Source organism: Budorcas taxicolor, chromosome 5, assembly GCF_023091745.1.
Source record: "Budorcas taxicolor isolate Tak-1 chromosome 5, Takin1.1, whole genome shotgun sequence".
Taxonomy (NCBI): domain Eukaryota; kingdom Metazoa; phylum Chordata; class Mammalia; order Artiodactyla; family Bovidae; genus Budorcas; species Budorcas taxicolor.
In genome coordinates this window covers 131727837-131752523 of record NC_068914.1, presented here as the reverse complement: position 1 = coordinate 131752523, position 24687 = coordinate 131727837, and the positions used below count along the sequence as shown (strand labels likewise).

General features: G+C 38.1%; 1 protein-coding gene across 1 annotated transcript; it reads left to right on the top strand.

Moving 5' to 3' along the window:
* Positions 1-2885: 2885 nt before the first annotated feature.
* Positions 2886-18410, top strand: CMAS (cytidine monophosphate N-acetylneuraminic acid synthetase). Its single transcript, XM_052640306.1, has 8 exons — positions 2886-3246; positions 10047-10189; positions 10348-10503; positions 13008-13141; positions 14856-14950; positions 15323-15494; positions 16598-16751; positions 17818-18410. The coding sequence occupies exons 1-8, from the start codon at positions 2987-2989 to the stop codon at positions 18006-18008; spliced, it is 1305 nt and encodes a 434-aa protein (XP_052496266.1). The 5' UTR covers positions 2886-2986; the 3' UTR covers positions 18009-18410.
* Positions 18411-24687: the final 6277 nt, after the last annotated feature.

The following is a 24687-nucleotide window of genomic DNA, read 5'->3' as shown; positions in this document are numbered from 1 at the left end:
TGTGTCTTGGCCATCTTGCTTTGGCATTCCTGAAGTGTCGCACAAGGCCTGGCTTGTGGAATGCAATAAATGCCAGCAAATCAATGAATTAAAGGACTTCTCTGTGTGTTGAGTTTGCTCACATACAGAATCACAAAACAAGAGGCACTACAAAGACACGTTCTTTCACTATAAATACAAATGAATTATTCTTTGGCAGCAATATACTTCACACTCATCTTTAAAGGAAGGATGAGTGTGAATATTTGCTTTGAGAGCAGTTTATTTTTAACTCCTTCAGAGTAACCCAAAGACAACCTAACATTTCCTCTTCTTGGCACAATCATTATCCTTCTCTTTTCTCAAAATTCCATTTATTGTGTTATGAATACATCTGCCATCTTAAATTTTAAGTGTGCAATACATAATTTTTGACTACAGGTTATTCAACATTGTACAGCAGATTGCTAGAATTTACCAATCTTGTTTGTGTGCGTTCTCAGTCTTAACTGACTCTGTGATACCACAAACTGTAGCCCACCAGGCTCCTCCAACCATGGAATTTTCCAGGCAAGAATACTGGAGAGAGTTGCCATTTCCTTCTCCAGGGGATCCTGAAACTTTATGCCCATTGACCATACATAGGAAAAATATATTAAATGAGTATGGTCTTAATTTTCTTGAAAAAATATTATCAAACTGTCATATATTGAACTAGATAATCACTTTCCACTTTGACTATCCCCTCCCGCATTTCTCTCTTTCTTTCTCAAGATTGGGACTCAACCAGCTGTCAGGTCTAACCAAAACTGCCCTGTAAAAATGCAAAGAATACAAGGTGCTTTATTATCATAAGACTTGCAGTGGGATACAAAAGTATGTGTGGGCAAAGACTGGAAAAGTAACATGAGACAGAGTTCTGCCTATTACCAAGCAGACACTGCAACCCACATGCTATTCCGGATGCAATTACAAAGAAGGAACGGTCCCTTTCCTGGAGGAGTCCACAGTCTCGTAGCTTTAACGCAAATTGCTGTAATCTCCTTTGATAAGAAACAATGGTGCCACTGTGTGGAGGACACCAGTGTGCCAGAGGAGTTAAACTACTCAGATGTCTGTGGTCCACTAGGGTTTTCAGGCCCCTAGGGAATGACCATGGAGAATGGCAACTTTCTTATCAGTGGAAACTAAGGTCATTATTGGAGTGGAGAAGGAAAAAGAGGTTTTGTGTGTCAGAAGCAGTAGTAACCTCACATGGTAATCTCACATGGTTGCCAGAAATAATCAGTGTTGCTGTTTCTCAGCATAATGACTGGGAAGGTCCCATTCAAAGAGCCAGTGCATTGAGGGCAAAATGACCATGTGGCCTGTAGTGCTAGGATGGTTCCTGGGGCCTGGCCCCTTCTCCAGGCCCTGCATTGATATCTGTTTATAGTCATCCTTCCCCATATCCAGCACCTTCTCCCAGAACCAGACCCTAGAAGGGCTTTCACAGGGAAAACCATGAGATGTGAAGTTTCCAGTGACTGGGACTCAAAACACTGCAGGCTTACTCTGTCTCCTTCAGAAAGGGCCAAGACCTGGGAACCACGGAGACCTTCTGTCACTCCTGGAGAAGGAAAGGCAATACTACCACCTTTCATTCATTTTGGGTGGACTAGCTTCCACCTAGGACAGACAAACAGACTCTCTACTTCCAGATACAGGCTTGCAAAAGTGGTAAAATGCAAAGTGTATGTTAGGTAGGAGATTTCTTTCTAAAAAATCACACAAAAAAGATATATGTGTGTGTGTACATGAGTGTGTGTGTGTGTGTGTGTGTGTGTGTGTGTGTGTGTGTATGCACCTTTGAATCTTTTGGCTGGATCAAGAGCTTTTCCCTTCTCCCTGTGCGGCTTAACCCTCCTTCCATGTGAACACAAGCCTCCCAGTCAATTTCAGAACAGAAACTCTCCTCATCCCCCTTCCCTCATCCTGCCCTGAGGATTCAGGTTTAGAGGGTCCTTAGCACCCAAATATTCAGCAAGGAAAAGATCCTTTCTTTCTCAGAGTCTCTGGAAAGGACTCGAGGGGGCTCCGCTTGATCATATTCCTGTCTCCCGGCCACAGATCAGCCTGGGTCATACATTCACTGCAACACTGCTGAAGATTTGTGTGAAATGCCCACCATGTAAGAGAGCTAACAATTCCCGAAAGGAAAAGATTTCAGTAGTCCAAAAACAAACAAACAAAACCAAACAGATGTCTGTTGCACTGAGAAGGGACTAAGCAAGGTTGACTTCCAAGTTTTTCCACCTAGGTGGATGGCGATGTTGGTAGAATATGCAGACAGACATATTCACATTGTAGTGATCATATCTCACTATACACAAACACAGAATCACTACATTGGACACCTGAAACGAACACGTTACATGTCAATTATATCTCAATTTAAAAAAAAAAAAGAAAAAGAAAATGCAAAGATAGAAGTAGTTTGAGCCCGTAGGGAGAGCTGTTTTTAAAATGTTGAATTTAAAGGGCCTGGAGGACATTCGAATGAGGTCATCTCTTAGAAACAAGAAGTAGATAGCATAGCAGAAAAACGGACACTTAAATTTTTAAATGAAAATTGTTTCGAGTTAGGATGCATCAGGGTGTGATGTGGGAAACCCACTACAGTTTCTAATGGGGAAATTCTTCAGCAAAAAACTACTTGTTGCCCGTGTTTCTTATTTATTAAGCTCCATTCAATATCAAGCTCCGCAGAATCTGCACTTCCTTCCAGTCAGGACGGGTGCCCGACTCTGGCTTGGGGGTCGCGCAGTTGGAGCCTACTGACCCTGCGAGCAACCCGCGGACTACAACTCCCGGCGTGCCCCGCGAGGGTGCGGGATCGGAGGTGGGCGGGGCCGGGAACAGCCACCCCCGTGGGCAGTCGGGCGGGGAGATCGGGCGGCGCCGAGCTGAGGTGGCGAGACAAGAGCTCCCGGATGTGGAGAAGCTGGGGAGAAGGCGTGGGAGGAAGATGGACTCGGTGGAGAAGGGGGCCGCCACCTCCGTCTCCAACCCGCGAGGGCGACCCTCGCGGGGCCGGCCGCCGAAGCTACAGCGCAACTCCCGCGGCGGCCAGGGCCGAGGGGTGGAGAAGCCCCCGCACATGGCGGCCCTCATCCTGGCCCGGGGCGGCAGCAAGGGCATCCCCCTGAAGAACATTAAGCACCTGGCGGGGGTCCCGCTCATTGGCTGGGTCCTGCGTGCGGCCCTGGACTCGGGGGTCTTCCAGAGGTGCGCATGTGCGAGAGTGGGCGGCGCGGCCTGGGCGGGGGTCGAGAGGGGGAGCCGGGCCGCCGGAGGGGCCAGGGCCCCCGGGTAGCGGCCCCCGGAAGGGGTGCACAAGATCCGGGGTGCCTGGGCCCCGGCCGCCCGCGGGGGAGGCAGGGCTCCAGTTTCTTCCTTGTTCCGTAACTGCTAATAGCCATGAACTTGGGACTGTTCCTGCCCCAGCCCTTGAGAATGACACCCGTAAAAGGGGAGATTTCCTCTTTTCAAAAGTCTGCGCTGCCCAGGTTGACCTCACAGGGTAAAGGCAAGGAGGCCACCCTTGTGAAACATCTGAGATAATACCTCCTTTAGACGAAGGCCACTAGCTTTCCCCTGTTGCTCAGCGTCTGCTACCCACCTGGTGCTGATCGATTAAGGAGGCGTCAGGTTCATGAATGGAGTGGGGTGTCAAGGCTTTTCTCATTTCCAGCTCAGCTTGGAGATCCTTTCCTGACCTTTGGAAAACACTCTAAGCTATCTGCCTGTTGTGAGTCAGCACAATCTAGAAAGCTGCCCACATTTGTACCTGGGTGCGAGACAGTGGAACAGCATACTGTGGGGCTGTTTGATGAAATGCTTCTAAATGATTTGATCATACCTTTGGAACCTCGTTTGCCCTAAGGACGGTTTTAATTGTGCATCATTTAAGAGACATGGCCATATGCCATGTTAGTCAGGAGTTATGTCATTCATAAAAGGGAGGAGGCATTCTGTGCCAAGAATGAATTTACACATGGTAATTTCAGCCTAATAGTGCTTGAATTTGTTCCCCGTGAAAAGTAAATTATCTTCACCTTTTGATTGTCGAGTTTTGTTTTTAAAGAGATGGCTGTCTCTGGAGCATATTAATTACATACATTAATATGTGAATAAATGATTTTCATTTAACCGAACGTGTTTACAAAGGAGATACCAAAATAGTATAAATTTACTAATTTTCTTGATGTTTTTATCCAAAGGAAGTCTTGGGTGGTGCTGGGTGAATAGAAGCCTGCACACAGAAGATATTAATAACAGTAATGTAACAGGAAGTGTGCAGAGGAGAGATAGGGAAAGACTTGGGGATTTGGTTCAATACGGTAAACACTGAGTCTGAGTTTCTGCCATACACATCCAAGGGGATTACAAGATGAATGTGACATGACTCACAGACTTTGGGACATTTTTACCTCCTCACAAAAGGTACACACTGGAAAACAAAAAAGGACCGAGAGAAGATGTATCCAAGTTAGTAGTGATGTAGTAAAACCCTATTTCTGTGACATAAACCAGAGATCAAAATCACATTCTTAATAGATTGAGAACAGAACTCCTTTACAACTCCTACTGCATATGTCAGGAAACCCTTTTCAAACTGGCTTAACCTAAAAGAAGGTAGGACGTCTTTGAGATACAAATTCAAGAGCAAAAATGATTCATTCATTCTGCAAATATTTATTGACTACCTACTATGTGACAGGCACTGTTATGTGTCCTTAACCAGGAGTTTAGCAGTAGGGTCCATCCATAGATGGAGCTGGCATTATAACAGGGAGAAGATAGTTAATATATAGTGTACTGTATCAGGTAGTAATTCATATTTTTTTTTTTTTAAAAAGTAAGGGGATGGTGCATGTGATCACCATAATCCTGTTTCTTGGTTCCTCTAAGGCTCTCCCTTTTATGGTATGGGGGTGGTTTTGCTGAAAACTGCAAAACTTTATACACATAACAACTCTATCCAAGCCTCTGTGGTCAACCAAACTCCATCACGGTTTCTAACGGCTTAAAGGCTTTGTTCTTAGGATGATTCCAGCCCCATAAAAGGAGTTCTCAATGCTGCCAGGAGGATTTACCTTCTTTCTGGCAGATAGCCGCTATACACCCTCCTTCAGCAGTTAATTTAGGAAACTTGTAATTATCCATTCATTCTCTTCCCTTTGAGGTCTAATCTACCACCCCAAAGGGGTAAGTTTGAATTTAATTGACTTATTCTGAAGCTGCAGTCAGTTTGGAGCAGCCTTCCTGCTTCTCACCTTCTACTTTCTTCAAAAAAAAAAAAATCTACCCTGTGAAGGAATTGGAGAAAACTGTAGCTCACCCTGTTTGTTTTTCAGGCCTGGAGATTACTTTGTCCAAAATCATTTTGAATTGAGTTTCTAGCCTGCTTAGAATCAAAGCTAACAATACTTTCAAGGTTGCTAACTTTGCCCATTAACTTACATAGTTAACAGTCAAGAAAAAAAGCTGTGATATTTTCATTTAGTAAAAAGTCATTGTGAGAGCTGAGTTTGTAAGAGCTTGGTTTTCAACAGTGGTTGAATGCTGTGTAAGTAAATCTTAGAGTGCATCGATTTTTTTACATGTTGCCTAATATATTTGTGAAAAATAAACATAAGTGTTGGTTTCACTTTTAGGGTGTGGATTTATGATTAATGAAAGGCTTGGGCTGTGTTGTCCTTGAAATGGCAGTTTATGATTTGAAGTTTCTGTTTCAGGGACCATGGTTGATGCTCCTGTTCCTCCTCTTAGATGTAGTATGACTTCACTTGAGGCTAAAGCCATCATCATTCCACTTTGATGTTTACTTTATACTTGATTTTAAATTTTATTAAAAAAGCCTGTTTGTTCATTTGTTCATCCTTTTCTCTTGCATTTGCTAATGTAATGGTGCCCCTTAGCTGAGTGGAAATGATTGACTTCCTTATGATGATGTAATAAGTGATAATCACTGTATTTTAAGTGTACATGTAGGATGCTGTTTTCATATTCATAGTGCCATTGCCTTACATAGTACAAATAAATTAAACGTTTGGACCTTTGAAGGTGTGAAAGCAAAACTTCAGTTTTCCTTCAAACAGAGCTAGTGTGAGGATTAAATGAGACTGTCAGCTGTTCCTTTATCACCATCCCTATTATTTTCAATAGCTATTACTTACTAAACATTTATTCTATATTGTGGTTTATATTGATTTGTCGTAACAACCATATTTGATAATGGCTGTCATTGTCACCTCTGTTTTAGTGAAAATTTAGGCTTAGGGAGATTTGGCCTTGGGTCATATAACTAGCTTGTGGTAGAACCAAGACTTGAGGCCCTTCCTTCAGAGTCCATGCTCTTAACCATTTACTGTTTCATTCATTCAGCAAGTGTATATTGAGCACCTGTTATGTTGCAGGCACTATAAAAATACTTTGTAAAAAGTAAAGCATTATAGAAAGGTCAGTTATTGCTTCCTGGCCATTCTCTATTTCTACTAATAGGTTAAGAATTTCTCATGTCAATGAATTTTGTATCCCTGGTGTCCAGAGAAGGGCCTGAAACAGACTATGCAGTCAAGAGTCATTTCCATTTCATGAAAAAAGGAATAAAAGAAGAAACATAGGCAAACCTCTGTTTTTATTTACCACTTAAGCATTTCCAAAAGATCACTGAATCTTGAGGTGTTGAATGTTTATCATAGTAAAGATCAGGATGTTAAAGTAAATGGCTTCAGTAATATATTTCAGTTAGTGAGTTAACTAGATGTCAAAAGACTGGTCTCTTTTACTGTTTACTTTTTACTTTATACCATCACCACCCTTCTTTTATCCTCTCTTTAAAAAATTTACTGAGTTTTCATTGGTACTTCAGTTTGTTGTATACCTTTGTGACATTTTCCAGTAAAAAACTTATACCAAAACTATTTCATATTTTGCAGTGGAGGGAAATGAGGGCTTCTGTGTTCTGCCTTTTGCAAAATGACACGGGTAGATATGACACACTTGACCTCTAGCCAGTGGCTCATCTTGCTTCCTCTGAAAAAAATTAAGGGGCTCATCTTGCTTCCTCTGAAAAAAATTAAGGGGCTCATCTTGCTTCCTCTGAAAAAATTAACGGGCAAGGTAGGGGTTTATTGACTTTATCTCTAAATTTAAATCTTCCTTCTGCCAATAGTAAAGGGAATTTCTTAAATCTAGAGCTGTTAGAAATTTTTCTTTAGTTTCTTTCTTTTCACTCTTGACAGTTGAGCATAGATGTATGAAACATGCAGTTTCTCTTTCTTTCAGTAGATGTTGAATGAAAGGGGTTAAGAAATACTGTTGACTCTTGAACAATAAGAGGATTGAGATACCAACTCCCCTCAGTCAGGGCAGTCAGAAGTCCCAGATCAGCTTTTGATCTCCCATAACTTAACTACTAGTTGCCTACTGTTGACCAAAGCCTTCCTAATATCATAAACACTTTTTTTTTTTAAATTTAGGGCTTTCCTGGTGGCTCAGATGATAAAGAATATGCCAGCAATGCAGGAGACCTGGGAAGATCCCTGGGTCTTCCCAGGGTTGGGAAGATCCCCTGGAGAAGGGAAGATCCCCTGGAGAAGGGAATATCCCCTGGAGAAGGGAATGGCTACCCACTCCAGTATTCTTGCTGGAGAATTCCACGGATAGAGGAGCCTGGCAGGCTACAGTTCATGGGGTTGTAAAGAGTCAGACACAACTGAACATCTGACTTTTTAAATTAATTAATTAATTTTTAATTAAAGGAAAAATTCTTTAAATTCTGTAGTGCTTTACAGTTTTCAAAAGTTTTACACACATGATTTCATGTAATCTCATTTTTTCTCCCTGCCCCTGTATTGGCCTTCCTCCCCCTTTCCCTCTCCCCACTGGTAACCATTAGTTCTCTATATCTGAGACACATTATGCTTTATTTAGTTTTATTTATTTTCATTATTTATTAACACATTTTATATATTTATTATATAGTATGTTACAGTAAAGTAAGCTAGAGAAAAGAAAATGTTAGCAAGGAAATCATAAGAAAGACAAAATACATTTACAGCACTTAGCTATAATGATATCATAATTGTACTTTGTTTACAAGATGGATCATCTATCAGTACCTACATCAATATTGTCTTATACAAAACACTGTAGATATTATATATATTACTAACACTGAACATCAAAAATGAAAAGATATTGTAAAAAAGAAATTCATATTTATCTACAAGTATAATGATTCAGGCATTGATAACAAAGAAGCAGTTATATGATTGCTTTGTGGTAGTCTAGGGCTTCCCTGGTGGCTCAGTGGCAAAGAACCCAGCTGCTAATGCTGGAGACTAGGGTTTTAGTCCCTTGGAGAAGGAAATGGCAACCCACTCCAATATTCTTGCCTGGGAAATCCCATGGACAGAATTGTCTGGCAGGCGACAGTCCATGGGGTCACAAAGAGTTGGACAGGACTAAGCAACTAAACAACAATAATGGTGGTATATTTTAATCAGTATGATTGCTTCATGGTAGCCTGGCCCACACACACTAATGAATGAATCAAAAATTTTATGGTATATAGTATTACAGTCATATTCATAATACAGTGTCAGAAACATTGTTCTATTTTTTAAAATCCAAAAGTGCAACATTATTAACTTTATATTAAGTATCATTCATCTTATACTATGTGAGGGTAGATTATTATCTACATGAAAGTAAAGTGAAAGTGTTGTATTATCATGTATTATCTACATGAAAGTAAAGTAAAGTGAAAGACTCAGTCATGTCTACTGTTTGTGACCCCATGGACTGTAGCCTGCCAGGCTCCTCTGTCCACAGAATTGTCCAGTCAAGCATACTAGAGTGGGTTGCCATTTCCTACTTCAGGGGATCTTCCTGACCCAGGGATCAAACCCAGGTCTCCTGCGTTGTGGGCACATTTCTTTACTATCTGAGCCACCAGGGAAACCCACTATCTACGTATGTTTTATGTATTCATGGCATACCTAACTTTATTTTTTCTGATAGTACTAGGCTGCACAGTTTGCAGTTTTGTTCTAACTGTTGCAGATCTCCTTAAATTTTTCCCATACATTTATTGAAACAAATTCACACAGTTCAAACCGGCGTTGGTTAAGGATCAACTGTATGCATGTATACCAAAGAAGTCATTCAGATGTCTTTGTGGAATGTCAGTCTAAAAGCATTGTGGCTAGAGTAAAACAGTCTGTTTCTAGCAATGGAAATTTATAAAGGTTAAGAAAACTTTAGTAGAGACTAGTATGCATCCCCCAAATAATGTTTTATATTTTACTGTGAGTCATCATCTTATAAAGTGCAAAAGGTCAGCTATGTAAGGTGTGGTTAATAGAGCTGTTACCCTAAGCTCTCCTGAGCCAGTCAAGTCATGTTCTCCATGACTTTGATTGTTATTGGTGGCTCCACCCTGTTGATTCTGTGTTCAGATATTTATGTACCCATTGTTAGTTGCCCCCATCCCACCCAAAAAAGAGTTGGCTTGTCTGACTGTTTTGGGTATATAAGTCTTTACTAAGCTTGAAACTCAGCCTTGCGATTTGGCTAAGCCACATCCCTTTTGTTTCTCAGTAGGCGTAGTAACTATACAATGCTTTGGATTTTGATGGGAAAAAAGAAATAGTATCTTCTTTATTTCCTTTAGATTTGAACTTCCAGGTTTACTAGTATTTTTAATAAACCATTAACCTTAAAAATATCAATTTTTTCTAATTTTATAAACTGATATCTAGGGCTGTGTAAACAATATGTATATAAATATTATATATAATATAAATATTATATCTGGGACCACATTTGTAATTCAAGCATTTTAAAATGTGGTTTCCATAGAAAATTCTTTATTTTTCTTTAAGTTTTATATTGCTTTGAATTTGTAACATTATTTTGATGGGACAAAAACTATTCTAACATTATGTAAGCTGTATTTTGGGGGTTGTAGAATTCCTTTTTATCTTTAAATTTTTTTTTTTTTAATATCTGTACAGTGTATGGGTTTCAACAGACCATGATGAAATTGAGAATGTGGCCAAACAGTTTGGTGCACAAGTTCATCGAAGAAGTTCTGAAGCTTCAAAAGACAGTTCTACCTCACTAGATGCCATCATAGAATTTCTTAATTACCACAATGGTATGAATTTAACTAATAGTTTATTCAAAATGTTATGTAATTTCCAACTTGTTACTCATTTCACAAGACTTGCATAACATTTGAATTTAGATCTTAGTATTACTTGCTTGCAAAGAACTTCATTTTGATGTTCTTTTCATTTGTCTTGTCTTTTTAAGAGGTTGACATTGTAGGAAATATTCAAGCTACTTCTCCATGTTTACATCCTACTGATCTTCAAAAAGTTGCAGAAATGATTCGAGAAGAAGGATACGATTCTGTTTTCTCTGTTGTGAGACGGCATCAGTTTCGATGGGGTGAAATTCAGAAAGGAGGTAATCTGTTGTATTGATTTTTATTTTAGCTCATCTTATGGAGAATTTTTCTTACGTAAATATTCTTTAGGAGTGGGAGAGTTAAAAAGGGAGCAGTACAATAGAACGTGGGATTTCTATCACTGCAGTAGATAATGACATTTATAATCAGTTCTAAATCTTGTGATTGTTGAGATAAAACAATGGAAACTAAATTCATTCTCTATCTTTCTTTTTACAAAGGATTATTTTAACCCTCTATTTGTATTTTGAGGCAAATATGCCATTTTTCCAGAGCAGATACTTTTTTGTGTTATTCTACCTATGAATCATATAGAATGGTGGGAAAAGAAGTCTTCCACCAAAAAGTTCTGGAGAAACTCAAGAATGAATCTGTAGAATTGCTTCTCAAAGTTTGCAACTTCTTATACAAAAAGAGTACCATAACATTTAGTTGGAGCCTTATTTCTCTCCAGACAAACTACTAAAATATATCACAAGGAATAGAATTACCAACAAATAGGTAAATGAAACATACATGAAGAAAGGCAGTATGATTTCTGTTCAGTCCTGACATTTGTTGAGTGTTGGAAAACCGGGCCAATTGTCTCTAACCTATGTTTGCTTTAGAGGAGATAGTAAGGAAGATGCAGTCAAAGTGGAGAAGGTCCACAAAAGAGCGATTAAGATAAGATAAAGTTATAGGCAGAAAATGATTTTTAGTCTCTAAATGTGAATGTCATAAAATATATCAATGACTAGTTTATTGATTTCATTCAATAAACAATTATTATCTTCTCTGTAGCAAATTCGTTGTTTTATATATATAATATTTTGAACTTATTCACTAATATCAAGGGGCTTCCCTTGTAGCTCAGTCAGTAAAGAATCTGCCTGCAGTGCAGGAGACCCAGGTTCAATTCCTGCGTCAGGAAGATCCCCTGAAGAAGGAAAATGGCAACCCACTCCAGTATTCTTGCCTGGAGAATCCCATGGACAGAGCCTGGCAGGCTGCAGTCCATGGGGTCGCAAGAGTCAGACACGACTTAGCAACTAAACCACCACCACTAAATATCAAAAATAAAATATAGGAAGAATTAAAGCTTGAAAAGCACACTTTTGAATAAGTTAAGGAAACCCAGTGTTAAACTGAATGTTGAGCTTTATATGATAAAGTTTTATATGATTAAAGTTAAAAAGAGTTAGAAAATATCTATACATATCGACAAATACAAATTTGCAAAAAGTTTAGTGCAAAGGCAAGGGAATTCCGGTATGTACTATACTATGCTATTAATGTACATAGGTTTGACCCTGCCACCCCCACCAGGTTGCATTTATAGGAAAGAAATTATAGAGAAATATACCAATAATGGAGAGAAAAAATCCACTTAAATACCTTGCAAAACTAGATTATCCATAAAATCAAATATTTTACAACCATTGAGAATAGTATTGTAATATATACTCTCGGACATAGTCAGATGTCACAAGTTTTTCACTTTAGAATTAAGCAAGTGTTAATGTATTTGTCAAGTGTCTCCTCTATGCATGCTTGGATCTGGCTGCTGAGACTTATTTCTTACAGAGTGTGTGGTCTAATGATGTCAGGATTTTAAATATCAGTAATGAAATGTTATTAAATACATAATAACTATAAACCATGTATGAGATACATATTTACTAGGACAGTTCGGGTCTAAAAAGAAAAGTATAAGGATACTATGGGAGCGTGTGATCTGGGGACTTCAGGAACAGCCTTTGAATCACATGTGAAGATTCAGTGGAGAAAAATACTATAGGACCTTTAATAGAAAGGCTTCATTTATTATATCATGGTGTAATTAATGTTGGTATTGTTTGGCCTTCATTATTACCAATGATAATAAACATAATTTATTCTTAAGTATATTTTATATTAGTATTTTTTAAATTACTGGTAAGAATGTATCATACGTTATATAAACATTTCTCATCAATATGTAAGGTTGAATAATTTAATGAGGAAGTAGTCATTTTTCAGTATTTCCATAAATGTAGTTTCTCAACCACATTAGATAAATAACACACACATTGTATTTCTATAGAAGCACATAGTGTGCAATAGATTTAAAGGGCTCAAATATTGAATATAGTATTTTATGACAAGTTCAGTTCTTTGGCAACTAAGGTTGCTTTTATGTCCTCCCAAAGGAGGAATAGGAATCCCTTAAATTTGTAGGAATCCCTTAAAACCTTAATTATTCAGAATTTCTCCGTAAGATACTTTATTTTCCTCTTATTATTATTATTGAAGAGCAAAGATAAATCACCAAAATTATTTATCAGAATTATTATCAGATACATCATCTGAGAGTTGTTATCAGAGGTTTTGTTCCTTTAAAAAAATCTTGTAAATTGTTTATTTAGAAACAGAAATATTCTATATTCTGAGTTTATTTTTGTTTGCTTTTTTAAAAAAATTACTGAATGAACTATTTTGGTGTTCAGAGCACCTGGGACTTATTGTAGCTTTTTGCCTTTAGTTCGTGAAATGACTGAGCCTCTGAATTTGAATCCAGCTAAACGACCTCGCAGACAAGACTGGGATGGAGAATTATATGAAAATGGCTCGTTTTATTTTGCTAAAAGACATTTGATAGAGATGGGTTACTTACAGGTTTGTGCCCTTGTTTTGCAAAAAGTCTTTTAAACCCTTTTGTTTAGGTACTTTGTTCTAAGAAAAAAGTACTACGGCACAGTTCATAAAGGAAAGTGTCAACCCCTAGAGGAAAAGGATTAACTGACAAGATTTATCATCCAATGTATTTATCTGGCACACTTAAACCTGAACTGATTTGGGATACATTCAGTGAATGTGTGAGGGATTCTGCTTCAATTCTAACATTAAGAAAAGAAATCAACTATTGAGTATTCTACATATGTTGTGGTATTCATATTATTTCATTCAAAACTCTAATCCATGGTTGTATTATTGTCAAGTTGTGGTGGTACAGTTGAATAATCTTTGCTGCTTTTAAAAGAGACAAAAAAAAAAAAAGCAGCAGTGTAGTAGAGGTAAAAGAGCAACCAAGCTAAGCATCAGGAAAACCAGATTATAGTAATATCTCTATCTGTAACTTTAACCTTGAATATATCATTCTACCTGTTCTGCATCTTAGTGCTCTCCTTTTACAATAAGTGGGTTGGATGTCTCTCTCAGCTTTAGAGCTTACATGGTTATATCATACACTATTTGTTCATTTTAGTTATTGTTGATTCAACGCCTACTGTTGATTTATGAAATACTACATAGGTTATGTCGTATAATGAAATAAAGTGGATGTTCCTAGTTTTGTTTCAGAGGAGGACATGGTAGCTCTGAAAAATGAAGTCATTGGCTCAAAGCAAAAACAAGTTGTAAATGGCATTGTTAGGATTTTAATTCAGATCCTTATGTTACTCAAAAAATAGCATTTTAAAACTCCAAAACTCTACTGTTTATAGTAATTCTCATATGACTCATTCTCTAAGGGAAGAAATTTTCCAGTCTTCTGGTCAGTAGGCATACTGTAGGCTAGCTGTTCAGTTAAGTTTGAGTATTCAGGAAAATTAGATTTGACATCTATAGGTACAGCTTTCCCTATGCTCTTTGCTAAGGGGGAGTGTAATTTGACCCTTTCCTAAGTGTGGAGAAAAATAGAAGTTCCTCATTGTAGCAAGATTTGTAAAGAGACTGACAACTGTGAAAAATGTAAATTTCCAGTAATTGATCTTGACCTTGCAATGATTACAATCATAAGTGCCTCAACCCTCTTGCCCTGTGCATACCCCAGGATCATGATGCTCCTTGTTCTTACTTTTGCCCACATGTGATCCATTTAGTTATTGTTGACTCCTGTCTGTACCTCAGAGATCAGTTCTGTGCAATAGATATTACAGTTCCTTTTCCTCCCCAGTCTGACCCCTATTGCAAATAGGAACAGAAGTTCCAAAAATACTTACACTACTGCTTTTGGATGATGAAGGGAGAAACTACCAGAACAAAGGGAGGAATACAACTAGGGATTCTCAGAAAATTCCTTGTGGTCAGAACCCTGGAAGATATGTATTATTTCTACTCTTGTTCAGTGTTAAAATAGAATTCTGAAAAAAATGGGAACTTGCACTGTGTAGGTAGAATTTGAAAGGGTTAATTTACTTGTTTTACATGATTGAAATATATGAAGCTCTCCCCTCCAAAAGAAATTACATGTTGTATGTCTGAATTTGCTGGGTTGTTCATTTTTCTTAGTACTGTAGCAGTGAATTCATTGTTCTGTATTTTAATAAATTTGTTGATAAGCGTGAATGCGTGTTGACAACAGTCCTCATGGTACTCGTCATATGTTTAGGGTGGGAAGATGGCATACTACGAGATGAGAGCCGAGCACAGTGTGGACATCGATGTGGACATTGATTGGCCTATTGCAGAACAAAGAGTATTAAGGTGAAAACAAGACCTCAGAGCCTTTGCACTAGATCATAACAAATTATCTTTAGTAGATCCATTTAAATTCACTTTTAGACACAGATTTCTGACCCTCCAAACATCTTAGAATCTTTTGTAATATTCTGCTTACGTGAGGAAGACATATACATAAAATATGCCTATAGATGGCTTATTCGGCAACCACATAGTTTGGTTGGACCACACTTAAAGTTCTTGCACTGTAAGCTGAAGTGTGTGTGAAGTAACTTGAAAAGGTAATGTTTGAATAATTGGATGGGAATGGATTATCAACTTTATTGGCGTTAGCCAGATGAGAGGGAGTGATTAGTTTCACACTTGGATTCAAAGGTCTGTTTTGGTTTCTTTTAGATACGGTTATTTTGGCAAAGAGAAACTGAAGGAGATAAAACTTTTTGTTTGCAATATTGATGGATGTCTCACCAATGGCCACATTTATGTATCAGGAGACCAAAAAGAAATAATATCTTATGATGTAAAAGATGCTATTGGGATAAGTTTATTAAAGAAAAGTGGTATTGAGGTATGTGCCCCCTGAACCTAGCGGTATTTTTCAAGATTGTGATATAGGGTCAAGGTACATGTGACTGAAATAAGAGATTTACATTTTTAGTATTATCAATTAAAGTGTCTCAAATTTAGCCTTGACATGCCTAGAAAATTTACGCTGTTTTTACTTTTAGGTGAGTAGAATTAGGAATCTATCAACAAAGAGATTTCTTATTTATTTAATGAATGTGAATATATTATTTTAAATAGTTGCTACCTAATGTTTCCTATAGGATCTTGCAATCAGAAAGATTTCATAGAAAATAGGTGTCAGCATTTGGAAGAAAGCAAATGTCAGATGGATTTTTTTTTGAATGTAGCTTATTCTTGCGATCCCTTGGACTTCAAGGAGATCCAACCAGTCCATCCTAAGGGAAATCAGTCCTGAATATTCATTGGAAGGACTGATGCTGAAGCTGAAACTCCAATACTTTGGCTACCTGATGCGAAGAGCTGACTCATTGGAAAAGACCCTGATAGGAGAAGGGGATGACAGAGGATGAGATGGTTGGATGGCATCACCGACTCAATGGACATGAGCTTGAGTAAATTCAGGGATTTGCTGGTGGACAGGGAGGCCTGGCGTGCTGCAGTCCATGGGGTCGTAAAGAGTCAGACACGACTGAGTGACTGAACTGAACTGAACTGATTCTTACGATTGAATATTTTAATTCAAAGTAACAATACTTATTTATATTTTCAAAAATGAAGTTTAAGATGATTTATTATGATTCATTAGAGATCTTAAATATGTGTTCCTGAGCAGGTCAAAAGATAAGTTATAGACTCTCCTCTGAATAAAATGAATTATAGGGGAATCTTAGACTGCTAACAGACAATGTATGTTTTATTTTTTTCCCTGTAGATAGGTTACTTTTCACTGTGGAAAACAGTCTTTCACCTTTATTGGACTACTAGAAATAAAATCTGCTAAAGCTTCGTCATTTTAAAATAAGTTCGTTGATTTTTCTTAATTAGTCCTTCAAAGGACTACTCACTTGTGATTTGTATTATTTAAAAGGTATTATTTTATTGTGAGTGATATCTGTTTTCTCACTTTGCCCTTTTATTTTTTAGGTGAGGTTAATCTCAGAAAGGGCCTGTTCAAAGCAGACCCTCTCCTCCTTAAAACTGGACTGCAAAATGGAAGTCAATGTGCCAGATAAGCTTGCAGTTGTAGATGAATGGAGAAAAGAAATGGGTCTGTGCTGGAAAGAAGTGGCATATCTTGGTTGGTATCCTTCTTTTCAGCCATAATAATGGAAAGCCATAATTATGCAAAGAGATACTTTAATATTTATTATCTTTCACTGAAAACAATTCAAATTTCCATATATTTAATAATTAAAATTTTCAGTAGATAACATGTAGAACAAATTTAAAATAAACACTCTTTACCAACATTTTATTAGTAGTATTTGGTCTATATTATAGTAATAGTTGTATTCAGAATGATGAATGTTAGGTCCTGGGAGTTTCTGAAATTTATCCAATCAAAGGAAAGATAAGAGAGGGAGGGAGAGAGAGTAAAAGCAAGGCAGGGAGAGGGGTATAGTTAGGTCAGTGTGATGATAATTATTTATCAAGCAGCATACAAATCAGAACTGTTAAAGGGAGACTTAAGATGTATATCAACAAAATGCAATATGTGGACCTTTTTTGATTTCTGACTCAAATAAATCAATTATAAAAAGACAATTTTGAGACAGCTGAGGATATTTGAGCATGTACTAGGTTATTAGATGATAGTAAGGAATTACTGTTGATTTTGTTAATTGGATGATATTGTGTCACTTTCTTAAAAATGTATTTATTATAGGGAAATGGTGAAGTGTTTACGGCTTAAGTATGTTGTCTGGGAACTCCTTCTTCCTTTCCTTCAAAAAACCTGGCAGGGAATGGATAAAAATATTGATAAATAAGGCAAAACATTAATAACTATTCCACATAAGTTTGGGGTTCTTCCTTATTAGAAATTTTCCTTCATAAAAAAGTTTAAATAATTATAATTTATATGTAGAATTTCTAGTACCTGTAATAGGCATGGCACACAGAGAGGATACTCCATTCTCCTCTAATTGATAAGCATTTATTTGAATTGCTTAAGAAAAAACACTAGACCTCAAGTATTTACTATACATAGAAATACTTTAACTCATTTTGTTCCATCTAACCTGTAGCATTCTTATATGCAGTGTCTGAAGTTGCCAGAACTGTTTATTGACTGCTCTTTGCATTATTTAGAAGGAATATTCCTCATCTTTAAATATTTAACTAGTGTTTCTTCAACTTGATAGGAAATGAAGTGTCTGATGAGGAGTGCCTGAAGAAAGCGGGCCTCAGCGGCGTTCCTGCTGACGCCTGTGCCGCTGCCCAGAAGGCTGTTGGATATATTTGCAAAAGCAGTGGAGGCCGTGGTGCCCTCCGAGAGTTTGCAGAGCACATTTTCCTACTCATGGAAAAGGTTATCAATTCATGCCAAAAATAGAAAGTAGTGTTAATGTTGGAAAAGAACATATGCAGCCTTCGTCAACCATTTTGACTTTTATTTTTGATTAACTACAATTCCATGCTGTCATGTTAACAGTGTGATTTAATTTGTGATCTATCTGATATCTTTTAAAGCACTCAAACTCTCACTCTGAAACCTTCTATGAAATAACCGTGCTCTACTTTTCCTCTTTATGCGGAATCATTAATTAGAGGTTGATTACAGTCTTTCTCAGATTTTTAGTCAATGCAAGTAAGAACATCATCAGAATTGACTTTGTATTGTACTCTGTAAAGTTGTGCGTTTGTGTGCTTTTAATGATGCTGAAACTTTATTTATTTGGGGATAGTTTGTCTGATAAGACATGCTCTTCTATTAATAAAATTACATTTCACAAACTTGATGAAAACTGCCTTGTTGTTTTAGAAGAGATTTACCAAACATTGCCCAATTTCCTTTAAACACTGACAGTGCAATCGGCATAAGAAACAAGCTACCAAATACCAGCTGTAGAGCATCCTGTTGTACTTTATATATGGATACATATAGCACATAAATACAAATAGAGATGTCTGAATAAATTTGTGTATTGTGAAGGTTCTATATTGATTTGTAGTATATCATTTGCAATTACCTGTGAGGTCATGGTGATTTTGTATACTATATTTGGATATTATTACAATTTTACAACCACCACAAATCACTCTCCTACCTGCTTAGATTCCAGGAATGGGGCATTAGCTCATAAATGTGGACCCTTACCTAATAAACACTAGCCATTTCCTGTGGAACATTTTCATCTATTTCCACTATAGAAAGAGTTCATGTAAAACTCTAGCAAGAAGCAGGCCATTCATACTGTGCTATATAGGAAGTTGTTTTTCTGTCAGGGCTGAGTGAATCTTCAGTTCCACGACTGCCCCTATAGGCCAGACATAAGGTAGAAGAAAAAAGGATCCTCTTCTACATTAATTTCCTTTACAGTTTGTCCTGGCTTTACTCCCATCTTTCTTGCTTTCCCACAGCAACTTCTTTTCTCCAGTCCCCTTAAATTTACACATTCCCAAAGGTTCTCACCCGTATTCTTGTTCTTCCCAAAGACGACATCTCTTCAAAATTTCAGCTATAGACTCTGTGCAGATGACTCCAAAATCTAATGACTAAAATCTAATGTCCGTTGTGAGTTCTGGTTGCATTTCAAATTCTTATAGGCCAGACACTTGTACCTCATCTCCCAAAGGCCTCATTTTATCATTGGGACACCACAGCCTTCCTCAGTTTCTCCATTTCTAGTCAGACACTAGATCTTGAGCTTGACACTAGAGCCCAATGTCCTTTCAGTTTATCTAATACAATTGCTACTTTGATTATATATTTGCTGTTATCCTTTACAAAACGGATACCACAGAATGTGATCACACATGTCCTGGTCCAAATGTGCTCTGGACATGTAATATTTCCAGCTTTGGTTCCTACTAATCCTTGTGGGTCCCTCCACCCCAATCAAGCTATTCTGTGTAATTCTCCAACAATGCCTCTATTAGCCTATTCCCAAACCCTACCTTCTAATCACCAAATGAGTTACTCATTCCTACAAAAACTCCTGCCAAAATATCTCTCATAAATACCATATGTGAGTATAGATTATACTGGAGTCCTTGCTTCATTTCCATTACCCAAAGCCAAATACCAGGAGACCCTCAGTCCTCACTGTGACTCCTACTTTCTGTGGGCCCGGTAGTAGGGAATCTTAGTCAAGAAAATATATGTTCAGCGCTGACATGTTAAAAAACTTAGAAGTTGCCAACCCCTTCCTCATAAGATGGGCTTCCCTGGTGGCTCAGATGGTAAAGAATCTGCCTGCAGTGCGGGTGACCTGGGTTCAATCCTTGGGTCAGGAAGATCCCCTGGAGAAGGAAATGGCTATCCACTCCAGTATTCTTGCCTGGAGAATTCCATGGACAGAGGAGCCTGGTGGGCTATAGCCCATGGGGACTCAAAGAGTCAGACACGACTGATCCACTAACACTTTGACTTTCCTTAGAAGACAAACAGGCCAAACAAAATCAATGCCCTTTCTTTGGCCTCTCAAGAGAACTGCCGTCTATGGGGTCGCACAGAGTCGGACACGACTGAAGTGACTTAGCAGTAGCAAGAGAACTGAGATAGGACAGACATCCAGAATCTGAAGAGATACACACCTGATAGTGGTTTGCCTAGAGCAAAAGCTGCTGGGTGCCATAAATGAACAGTTAACTACTAATTTGAAAGCTGTTGGAGGCTGTGTGAGCCAAAGTGAGGCAGTAGTCATGGAGATTGTAGTCATGACGGGTGGAAGTGTAGGGCACACCTTCCCTGCAGAAATCACAGACTGGGTCTGAGGATTCAGGAAGAATCCCCATGTGGCCCTGATAGGAGAATAGCCATTGTGAAACCCTTTCTCCCTAGGAAAGGGCCATTCCAGTAGGAAGGACTTCTTCCCCAGAGGGCAATACTAAATGACAACCCAGCAGGGAGAAGGGAACTCTGCTCCACTCCAACTTTTCTGTCTCACCTAAGGTGGGTAAACTCTCCCTTAGTCAACAGGGGAGATAACATCAAGGAAACAGAGTGAATGCTGCAGGCAGAAAGAAAAGCAGGAGGAAGAAAGCTATATACCTTGTAGGAGAGACAAACACTTGTGGAGAACAAGAGAGAGCCAATATTCCCAAGAGCCAACTAAAAGATCAAGACTGAAGATTTTAGAATGTTCTCTGTCTTTCATACCCTATGCCACACACCAACATATTGCTAGCATTACAGTGGATTATACCTTTAAAAGGTACAAGACAGACGTCCTCTGAGGAGCAATACAAAAGGAAGTCCCCAAACTAAAAAGGACATTGGATAAATTTGAGGTCTCTGGTACATCTTGCTACAAGAAACAGCCCAACTCCTAGCAAGATTAATGTGAATCTTCACACTAAAAACCTGTATGTATCAGCACCTATTACTCAATAACATATCTAGCTTTACAAGGCATACCAAAAGATGAGAAAAAGCAGGATCTGAAGAGACAAAGCAATCATCAGATACAGACTCAGATATGACACAGATGTTAGTGTTATCAGACAGGCAATTTAAATAGCTATGATTAATATGAAAGGCTACAATGGGCAAAGTACACAACATGAAAGACTAGCTAGGTAATATCAGTAGAAAAATGGAAACGATAAGGGAATCAGAAAGAAATGCTAGCAATCAGACTCAGTAACAGAAATGAAGAATGTCTTTGAGAGTGGGTGAGTATGCTTGAAACAGCTCAGGAAAGAATGGGTGAACTCTCTAATATTTGCCAATTTTATTTTTCTCTATACACCTGAATTACATGTTTATTTTATTATGTTTTATGATTTTCCAGCTTTATTGAGATTTCCTTGTTGATGTTCAGTCACTCAGTTCTGTACCACTTTTTGCAACCCCATGGACTACAGCACGCTAGGCTTCCCTGTGCACCATCTCCCAGAGCTTGCTCAAACTCATGCCCATTGAGTCAGTGATGCCATCCAACCATCTCATCCTCTGTTATCCCCTTCTCCTCCTGCCTCAATCTTTCCCAGCATCAGTGTATTTTCCAATGAGTCGGCTCTTCACATCAGGTGACCAAATTATTGGAGCTTCAGTTACAGCATCAGTTCTTCCAATGGATACCCAGGACTGATTTCCTTTAGGATAGACTGGTTTGCTCTCCTTGCAGTCCAAGGGACTCTCAAGAGTCTTCTCCAACACCACAGTTCAAAAGCATCAATTTTTCAGTGCTCAGCCTTCTTTATGCTCCAGCTCTCACATCTGAACACGACTACCAGAAAAACCATAGCTTTGACCTGAGCTGTACTTGACATATAACATTGTGTATGTTTAAGGTATTCAACATGATGATTTGAAATACTTATACATTGCATGATTACCACAATAATGTTAATCAACACATCCATTACCTCATACCGTTACCATCCCATGTGTGTGTGTGAATGTGTGTGTGGTAAGAACATTTAAGACTTACTCTTTTAGCAACTTTCAAGTTTCAATACAATTTCAACACAATACAGTATTGCTAACTACAGTCACCATGTTATACACTAGTTCTCAGAAACTTACGCATATTATAACTGAAAGTTTGGACACTTTGACCAACATCATCTATTTGCCTTACTTCCTAGCCCCTGGCAACCATCAATACACTCTCTATTAATCCTTTTTTGTTGGTTTTATTTTATTTTATTTTATTTTAAGATTCCACATGTAAGTGAAATCATGTGGTATTTGTCTTTTTCTCTTGAGTGTATTTCACTTAGCATAATGCCCTTAAGTTTCATTCATGTGGTTGCAAATGGCAGTACTTCTTCCTACTTATGGCTAAATAATATTTCACTGTATGTATCTATGTAAGACTTCCCTAGGGGCTCAGTGGTAAAGAACCTGCCTGCATTGTAAGAGACACAGTAGGAGCCATGGGTTTGATTCCTCGGTCAGGAAGATCCCTTGGAGAAGGAATTACAACCCACTCCAGTATTCTTGCCTGGAAAATCCCATGGACAGCCCATAGGGTAGAAAAAGAATCAGACACAACTTAGTGACACAAACACACACATATGTATTCAACATTTTCTTCATCCATCATTTACAGGTTGTTGACATGAGTTATGAATTTGTCAAGTTAACATTTATAAAGCGGATTACATAGATATGTGTGTGCATGCTTAGTCCTGTCCAACTCTTTGCAGCCCCATGGACTGTACCTCACCAGGTTCTTCTGTCTATGGGATTTTCCAAGCAAGAATAGTGGAGTGGGTTGTCACTTCCTCCTCCAGGGCATCTTCCCAACGCAGTAATCAAACCTGCATCTCCAGTGTCTCCTGCATTGTTGGTGGATTCTTTACCACTGAGCCACCAGGGAAGCCCATCACATAAGGTATGGAATCAACCAATATGGTAACACAAGATACTGCTGAATTCCACACAGACACAGCAGATACACAGCAATTTTCTTTAAAAGAAATTCAAAAACTAGCTGAGTGATTCCTGAACATCAGACACGTGGGAAAAGACCCATGCTGAAACTGGTAGGAAATGCTGAGACACACTCTCCCTATAAACTCCGCCTCCATCACAGTACCAAACAACCAAGAGGAAACTCCCAAATACCAGCTTCTTCCTGAAGACTGAAAGCACCCCCTCTTTTAAGAGTTCTGCCCAAGAAATGGGCCCCCAAAACACCCAACTCTGAGAGCCAATCAGGCTTGCATACCTCAGACCCAGACTGTAGCAAACAGGGAAGAAATTGTTAATGGGCAGGTGAACACTTGCCAACTCTATTCCCTCAGGACTCAGTGCAGAGGAAGCTGGCAAAACACCCTTCTCACAGTTTCTCCCTGGAAGCAGCTAAACTACTTTCTTTACCAGCTGCTGCTTTAGAGTCCAATCTTGGTAAGATATATGTTTCTAGGAATTTATCCACTTCTAGGCTATTCTATTCATTGGACTATAACTTTTCATAGCAGCTTCTTACAGTCCTTCATATTTTTGTGGTGTCAGTTGTAATGCCTCCTCTTTCATTTATAATTTTATTTGAGTCCTCTCTTTTTTTCTTGGTTAGTCAACAGTTTTCCAGTTTTGCTTATTTTTAAAAAAATCAACTCTTAGTTTCACTGATATTTTTCCTGCTGTCTTTCTAGTCTCTGTTTCATTTATTTCTGTTTTAATCTTTATTATTTCATTCTTTCTGTTAACTTGGGGCTTAGTTTGTTCTTTTTCTAATTCTTTGAAGTTAGGTTGTTTGAGATCTTTCTCTTAATATATATGTTTATCACTATAAAATTCCCTCTTAGAACTGCTTTTGCTATGTTCCATAAGTTTCAGTAAGTTGTGTTTCCATTTTCATTTGTCTTGACATATTTTTTATGTCCGGGGGGATGTTAATTTCCACATATGTGTGAATTTTCCCATTTTCCTCCTGCTATTAACTTCTAGTTTTATACCACTGTGGACAGAACAAATTATTGACATGATTTCAATATTCTTAAATTTGTTAAGTCTTGCTTTGTGACCCAACATATGATCTTTGCTAGAGAATGTTCCATGTGTGCTTGAGAGGAATGTGTATTTTGGTGGCCTTGGGTGGAATATTCTATATTGTGTTAGGTCCATTTTGTCTACAGTGTTATTCAGGTCTGCTCTTTCCTTATTGATTTTCTGTCTGGTTAATCTCTCTGGGGTGATTATGACATATGAATAAATTAAATGACTGATAGCATTATCACAAGGGATAGGAAGGCTGACTTGAGAATATGCTCTTATAAAGTGGAGCAGTATAGTATTATTTGAAGGTGGACTTAGCTTATTTTAAAATATATATTATAACTCCTAGGGCAACAACTGAAAATGTGCTTTTTAAATATTAAGATCAAGAGGAAATAAAATAGAATCAATCAAAATTCTCAAACTCATGAAAATCAGAAAAAGATAGGGGGGATAACAATGAACAAATCTAATGAAGAGAAAACAGTTACAAAGATGATATATTTTAATCCAGCTATAGCAATAATCACTTTAAATATGAGTGGTCTATGCACTAGTTCTGGAGGAGAAAATGGCAACCCACTTCAGTATTCTTGCCTGGGAATTCCATGGACAAAGA